The sequence below is a fragment of the Topomyia yanbarensis genome, chromosome 2 (assembly GCF_030247195.1).
Source record: "Topomyia yanbarensis strain Yona2022 chromosome 2, ASM3024719v1, whole genome shotgun sequence".
Classification (NCBI taxonomy): Eukaryota; Metazoa; Arthropoda; class Insecta; order Diptera; family Culicidae; genus Topomyia; species Topomyia yanbarensis.
Window position 1 is genome coordinate 22,535,574 of NC_080671.1, and position 7,894 is coordinate 22,543,467.

At 41.3% G+C, this 7,894-nt stretch overlaps 1 protein-coding gene across 1 annotated transcript; it reads left to right on the forward strand.

Annotated features, from left to right (window-relative positions):
- Positions 1 to 208: 208 nt before the first annotated feature.
- Positions 209 to 1,269, forward strand: LOC131683458 (dynein regulatory complex protein 9-like). The gene is made up of 3 exons (XM_058965467.1): positions 209 to 568; positions 625 to 1,047; positions 1,102 to 1,269. Exons 1-3 carry the CDS (start codon positions 224 to 226, stop codon positions 1,222 to 1,224), a joined length of 891 nt encoding a protein of 296 aa, XP_058821450.1. The 5' UTR covers positions 209 to 223; the 3' UTR covers positions 1,225 to 1,269.
- Positions 1,270 to 7,894: the final 6,625 nt, after the last annotated feature.

A 7,894-nucleotide genomic window follows, 5' to 3' on the forward strand; every position in this document is an offset into this window, starting at 1 on the left:
TATTTTTTGTATACAAAAATCAACAAAAAATATTTTTTTCGGGATTTTTGGAAAATGGTTTAGTAAGTTACGCCTAATTTTATTTTTTATATGATTATGGGAAATATTCATACGAATAATTCTTCCAAAGACACCAGTGAGTTAAGTTCACGCCAAAACATAGCAACCCATTTACGAATGTCATCAAAACTACGCCCGTTGCAGCCATGTTCGGCAGCAAACCATGGAATCCATCGGCCAGCTTGAACTATCTTTCGTGTGTGTAGCAGTTGAACATGCTCTGACCAAGTTGCAAATTATCAATCTGAACCCAACCAACGATGAGCTATTGGATCCAACTGGCACCTTCAGCATCGACGATATCCTGAATCAAAAAATCTCTTTGCTTGAAGACTTCCACTTCCTCACAGTGAAATCGATCTCGCACGCTGAGGAGCAAGCAGTCAGCGGCGTTCATCGATCCTCCGTCAGATTGCACTATTCCAACCTGCTGTTAGAAATCGATTCATTGGAAGAGGAGTTAGCTTCTTTAAGGAGAACTCTTCACGACTTGCAAGATAAATTTTATGTAAGTTGTAAACTTGAAAACTAATCCTGCAATAATCATCACCATAATTTCCCAAGAAACGGAAACAACTGGAAATCGCCAAGAATCGGTTGGTTAACAAGTGGGAACTGGCACGACAAGAGCAGCAGATTGATTCGCTAAACATTCGCTCGGCCGAGTTCCGAGAGCAGACGAAGCAGCAACGGCTGGCAGTTGAATTGGCACTGGATGCTGCAGGGAGGATCGATCAGTACTATAGTGAGCAGTTGGACAACGTTCAGACTGCCATCAGCGATTGGATGGATCGTTTCGATAGGGAAAAGGATGAGGTGGAGTCTCGTGCTCAGAAAGCTCGCGCCCGGAAGAAGCGCTGGGATGAAATGCAAGCTGAATTTGAACAACGAGCGGCCGATATTGCTCACTTGGAAAGAACTGAAATGCAATACCACAAGGATGCGGAGCACAGAAAAATGTGTCAGAAGTATGCCGTTAAGATACAGGTATTAGACTGAAATGTTTGGTGATTTTTCTCTACCACAACATCGATTTTTTAGGCATGGTGGCGTGGTGTGATGGTGCGCAGAGGTCTTGGTAAAAAAGAAAAACCTAATGTTGGAAAAAGGGGTAAAAAAGGCAAGAAGGAAACGAAAGAAAAAGGCAAAAGTGTCAAGAAATAAACTTTCGATTAGGGTCAAAGGTTGGTCTATACCTATTCAAAATGTGCAGTGTTAGATTAATACAAATAAACGTTACATTTTGTTAAACGTAACTATTTCCATCGATTTACCTATCTCCCCAGTACAAAAAAAAATGGTTAACGATAAGTGAACAGCCCCAATAAAAGTACGACATTTCGATAAATTGTTTATCGCACCTCGGCAACGCGAAAAGAGTGGCGTTCTGACAAAAAAGTAATACCACTCGCTTCATAGTGCCCATGCACGCAATAAACTAACTGTCAGTTACTGCTGCCGGAGCGAGCGAGTTGGCGCAAAAATAAAGAGTTCTATCCTGGTGCCGACCGGATAAATTGACCAATAAATAAAATAAATGAAAATAAATAAACATTCCCACGCCACTGTCTGCCACGGTCAGGATGACTGAATGCTGGAACGTGGTCTCAACCAGACTCACACACGCACACACATTGCCCGGCATCCCACGTGACGACTGGTGTCTGGCCAGGGCATATTGGCTTGTGAATGCTGCCGTAGCCATCAAAAACCACACGACGAGCGAGCGGCAAGCTCATGTTGAACGTTCTTAAAGGCCGCTCACCAGTCAATGGTTTAGCAACTTCCCTTCGAAGCTGACGTCCTACCGTTTCTTCCTTACCTGCATTTATCTGCCACTAACTTTAGACCATTTGTCAGGAACGAGATCGCTTTTGGGATACACGTAGGTTAGTACGTATGTAGTCCGTATAGTTTTCAGGTTGTATCGATAAACAAACAGACCGAACACTTTTTTTTCGATTGTCCAATCGTATCTCGAAACTGACTTGAACGCAATCCGTTGTGGATCACTCTGTGCTGAAATGGCAGTTCTGTGCCCCGTCTACGGTCCATTAACAAAAATCCGGTTTCTAGTGAGAGCTATAGGCAAATCTGTAATATCTGTTTGTCTATGTTGTATCTGTGCACGACCGTAGCTAATTCTATCGGACTTGAACTTAACCTTTGCACAAAGCTACCTATCTAAGTTTAGACAAAAAAAAACTAATATTTCGTGCATCGGGGATTTACCGGTTAACCTTTTTAGGCATATATGTAGAAACTCAAGAACCACAAATAGTAAGCAGTTTTGTCGGTTCACTTTCTTACACACGTTATGTCACGGAATGCTTTGATCTTTCTTTATCGAATGAAACGTGTGAATCAAGGTGTTCGGTGACGACGGCTATAAAGGGAGTCCGAGCATAAAAAAGTCGGAAAAAAATGTTTAACAAGTACTTACAATAGCATTTTTTGTTATATTTTCTAAATAATACTTGTAATTTCCATTGAATATTGTGAAGTCAACTTTACCGGGTACAAAACAGTAGTAAAAAAATTCTCTGGGGGGAGGCAGGGCCGGCGGAACACCTTTTTTCCGAGTGGATTGCAAGATTCGAAGTGATTTCTCCTCGTACGGACGAAAGTTCAGATATGGCGTGTGTAAGTGAAAATGAAAATTCCCTGATAATATCTGGTGGATATTTGAAAACATTCTTTGTTAACAGGGCTGTTTATTTGACGGCTCAGCGAAAATGTGTTTGTTGAATACTACACCCAAAATCTGACGGGCATGTTTCTATTACTTTTGGGCAAGTTTCTATTGCCTTTTTGGCAACAGACCACGCAATTGCGCATTGCGGTATTAAACTCATATTACCGCAAAGGTAGAAAACGGTGGAATGACGATGTAGGATAATTCGGTCGATTTCTATAGTAGTATTAGTATCGAGTTAAACCAGCCGGAATTCTGGCGGATTTCTACCCAAATTCAGACCGGAATCTGCACCAATTTTGGCAGAAATAGGCGGAATTGCGAATTTTTATAGGGTAACTTGGATAGTGAAAGAAAATGTTTAGGCAGTTTCCGGATCGGACACAGCTCCCGATCTGGACCAGTATCCAAATTTGGACCTCCCGGATCGGGATCAGTTCCCGGAGCTGGACTAGTTCCCATACCCGGTAATGGTCCTGTCCCTGGATCTAGCCTATCTCTTTTTCCCCTTACCAGGTCAGGACTTGAACCAGGCACAGATTTGGTGCTTAGATCCAGACAAGAGTCTGGATCCGGACTCTCGGATCGGATACATTGATCCAAACTATATGTCTTGCGTTCCGTACATGACGGGAAGGACTGTTAATGTTTTGTGCAGTCGCTACCTTTCTGTTGACGTTCGTGATAGAAAAAAATCAAAAATACCCCCCCCCCCCCACTATTCCCAGTCGGCTTTTTTCTGACTGTTCTTTGAAGCTAGCTGAGTGTGAGCCGATGGGTATCTCCGGTGACCGGTTTCCGGACCAAAGACAAGCCATTTAACATCATCGATAAATCACGTGATCTAACTAAACAACACTCGACCGTGTACGAAAAAGTATTTTGTCTACGTATCCACCCGGGAAGTAGAGATTGATGGTGTAGTTTCCGAGAAGTCGCCGGCTTTGATTGCGAAATAGGGGGTGGCTCCTTCCTGTGCTTCAGTCAGTGTAAATTCTGGTATGCAAGCAATTGTGTTCAGTGAAAATCGAGGAGTATTAGAAATCTTATGTTTCATCAGCCTCATTTCGAGCCTTTCGCCGGATTTGTTCTTCGAAAATTTGTTCTTTTGAACGGGGCTCGTCTACTTGTTCGCTTTTTTGTAACCCGGGGCATGAACTGAAGAACCCATTGTAGAAAGAAGGCACGGTGTGGAAAATGCGGAGAGGATCAAGACATTGGCTCCTGGTCTCGGAAAGTCCAAATGGGACATCCAAAACTTCAAGTTACTCTATATTTCAGTCATATTATTTTCTAGGTTTACTTCTGACGTAGATCTTCCTCAATTTTAGCATTATTCGCCATGGCCGAAAACAATATTGAGGAGTTGGATTTGAATTCACATTCAAATGATAGACGTTTTGCGATGTAATAATGTATATAAACGTAAAAATTGTTTTTCAAACACACAAATTTATCGGACAGAAAAGATACTCGCGCTAAGCATATCTACATCGTTACAGTTCCAAGTAGGCGCTTCGATCGATAGAGCATGGAAAGCACTCCTAATTTTCCCGGAGAGAATATGGGCGATCCTAGATTCTTTATATTGAAATCGTTCCGGATTGCCTGATACAAATATTAGTTTGAGTTCATTCGCATTAATCTGTTCCGGCTAATAAGAAAAGTGACACTTAGATTAGAATGGTAGTGAGAAGGCGGACATTTAGGCATTAGAAGGTAATATTTGTGAAACATCGCGCAGCTTTAACGAATTTTTCAGTTAGATTTAGAGTTAGAGAACGCTCGAAAATTGGCAAATTTTGTGGGATAATGGAAGTTTAGGAATTCCAAAGGCATCAACCAAACTTGGTTAAAAAGGATGGATGAATGTCGTGACTTCCTTCGGGTGGCATCTCGGGTCATGTCCAATCATTATACGTTGAATGCGCATCTTCGGCGTATTGGGGTCGTAAAGAGCGTTCTCTGCGCTTGCGGTGACGGCTATCGCGACATTAAACATGTTGTCTGGTCGTGCGCCTAGTGTTCTACACAACAAAAAACAAAAAAAAAAATTGCCGTTGAGATATTTCGAAACTTACCAGAATCTTACTAACCATAATTGACGAAATGACAAAATATAACCGTGTTCTGTTTGATTTTACATGAAAAATGTACTTTCCAAACGCAGTGCCATAAAATTACACATTTTAAACAAACGCCATATGCGGAGTAAAATTGCGTTCGAGATATGCTGGCTATCTTTCAAATTTATTTATATCTACTCTTTTGATTGACTTACTAACAGGTACCTGCAAATATGATCCCAAGAGTTCCAAGCGGATCCAAGAAGGCCAGTTGGCGAGCGGGTTCATGATGTCCTGATAGTGATCTTCCATTTGCCACAAAGCTACAAGTTTAATTTCTTGTTTTCCTTGTCATTTTTCTCTGATTGTTCTCTGATACGGTCTCTGCTTCAGTGGGATCAACAATCTTTTGCCATCCTTATAGAAAGTCTACTGATTTTATAGTGATTGTTTCTCCTTGCTTCAATTTTTAATCAAATGATTATTCATTTTAAACAAATTACAAATTTTCATATTGTCCTTAAAAATATTTCTAACTGCTTTCCATAGTCTGAATAAAATTGTATATTAATATTTTTTTTTGTCTATCGATCTGAGCTGATTGTTTTGAGATGTAGATGTGTTAAAATGTATTACCATGAGTATAAATTTAATAAATGCTTTGAAAAAAAACTGAAACTCTCTTCTCGCCAACCAAAATTTACCTCTTGAAACACGTTGTCAGATGTCTTAATGATAAACAAAAACGCACGAAAACATATATCAACCTAATGCACACACAAGCCGAAAACTAAATCAATTTATCTCAACGCAACTCACAAGCAACACACACGTGACACTTCGTGTAAGTGTCAATGCACTGCCGAAACCTTATAGTAGAGGTAGACGCTATGTATCTTCGGCAGTGGCGGCATCACCTCGCACACAGTTAAACCATGTAAAACTTGCACCTGTTTTCCCGTTGTGTGTAGTCCACCGTGTGCTCCCCACTCCGTCGTGCGAACCGCAACCCTGCATGTACAGGAACGATTGTACCGTCCGGACGATAAAGCCATGACGTTGCTCGTTTAATATTCGAGCGACAAATGATTAAAACGGGTACACGGCACCTCTATTTGTAAACTATCCGTATTTGATTGAGTCACTTTGGTGCGAGTACGTTCAAATGCCAACGTTGCCGAAAAGCTATGGCGTCACTGCTTATTGTACCGTTGGGACAATACAGTCAACATGTTGCTCGTTCGGCAAGTGAGCATCGACTGATGCAAAACGAGCACGCGTGATCTGTATAAATAACTTTTACCATATGTGATTAAATGCTTAGATGCTACTTTTTGACGGCTCTGACTGAAATAGGTTAGTAAATTTCGCATTTTCCTCGTCGTGTTTGAAGGATTTATTTAAAATCCGTTTTTGCTTTATTTATAGTAGTCGTGGATTTTGTAAAATTGAATAAAGATATTGCAAAAATATGGCAATTTCGTTCAGTAGAACGAAAGTTTTTCATGTTTAAAATTTCTCAGCAGAAATTTATTGAAACGTTACTTCAAAATTTGAGACCAAACAAGGAGTTTCCATCGCTTCCAGGAAGACAAAAAAATCCCAAGTGGCTCAACATTTCAACCAGAGATGCAACGTAGTGTAGGACTGGTTGGGCACTGGAAACTTTGTGATATTGTAATGATCCTTCCAGTACCGAATAAACAATGATTCTCAGAGTACGACATGAGGTTGTTTTCTCGATGATAATCGATCTAGCTACTTCACGGCGCGCAACGCTGTGACGTTCAATAAATCGTCAGAACGTTTGTATTAGTGAAATCTTGGACGTAGTTGTGTGTAGATGACCGCGATTGTATGTTTGGCTTTGTGTATCATCGCGAGAGGCTTGAGAGTTTGTATGTTAACGTGTTCGATCGCGTGGACATAATTAGCCGGTGGACATTTGCATATTCGCACGAATGATCCCTCGGACCGTGAATCTGATACTTTTCTCTCAGTGTGCAGTTTGCGGTTCTTGGTCATGTCGCTTTGGAACGTGTCTGGTGGTTATGAGCGTTATTGTTTATTGGTCCAACTGAATGGGTACTAGGATAGGATAGAGGACGAAAACTTCTAGGTGTGACCGATCCAGGATCACGCGAACACGAGCGTTCATAGGATCGCTTCCGAGACCGCGTTAGTAAATTTATAAGTGCTAAAAGGTGCACTTTATCACCGAGGTGTTATCAAGTTTCCGAAATCGCGAGCGTAGGTCCGCGTGGACGATCGCGAAGGGCTCAAAATTTGGTATGTGAGTTCTTGAATGATTGTGCGCACCGTGAATATGATACTTTATTTTCAGTGTACGTTTCGGATATTTGAGGAGAGTGAATTCCGCCCTGTCACTAGAGGTGCCGGTCATGTCGCAATGGAATGTGTTGTCTAGTGGTTCTGTGGTTTATTTTTTTGATTGGTCCAACTGAATGCATGGACATGTGACAAGTGTAACCGATTCATGATCGCGCGAACACAGGCGTCTGTAGGTTTACGTTTGAGACCGCGGTTATGAATTCCTACATAAAGACCTTGGGTTGAAATTATGTGCTAAACGGTTCACTTTATCAGCGGGTGCTATCATGTTTGGAAGAATGCGGGCGTAGGCATTTGTGGATGATCGCAAAAGACTACTAAAGATCATCTAGCATATTGTTATCTTTGGGAGTCCCGGCACTCCAAGTTAAAAAGATTCCCAAACCAAGGATTTTCGCCAAGCCGAAGGCACCTCCAGAGAGAACTTGGCCGTAAACCCTTTCGTAAATTATTTTAACCATGTCATAGCGGCCCCATGCAAAACTAACTATGATATCACTTCATTAAAAGTTTAATAAGTTCTCCCAAGGAAATTGGATAAATATGCAGTTTTCGACAAACTTGTAGACAATAAAATTATCCTTCTTATTTTTACTTGCGGTGGTAAACTGATGCGAATGCCAATTACCGGGTGTCCTTCATTTAAATTGTCGAAAAATTCGACTTCGAACACCTTGGTCCGGTAGCTAGACTTGCCCGCTTTAACTCAAATTTGCAGCGA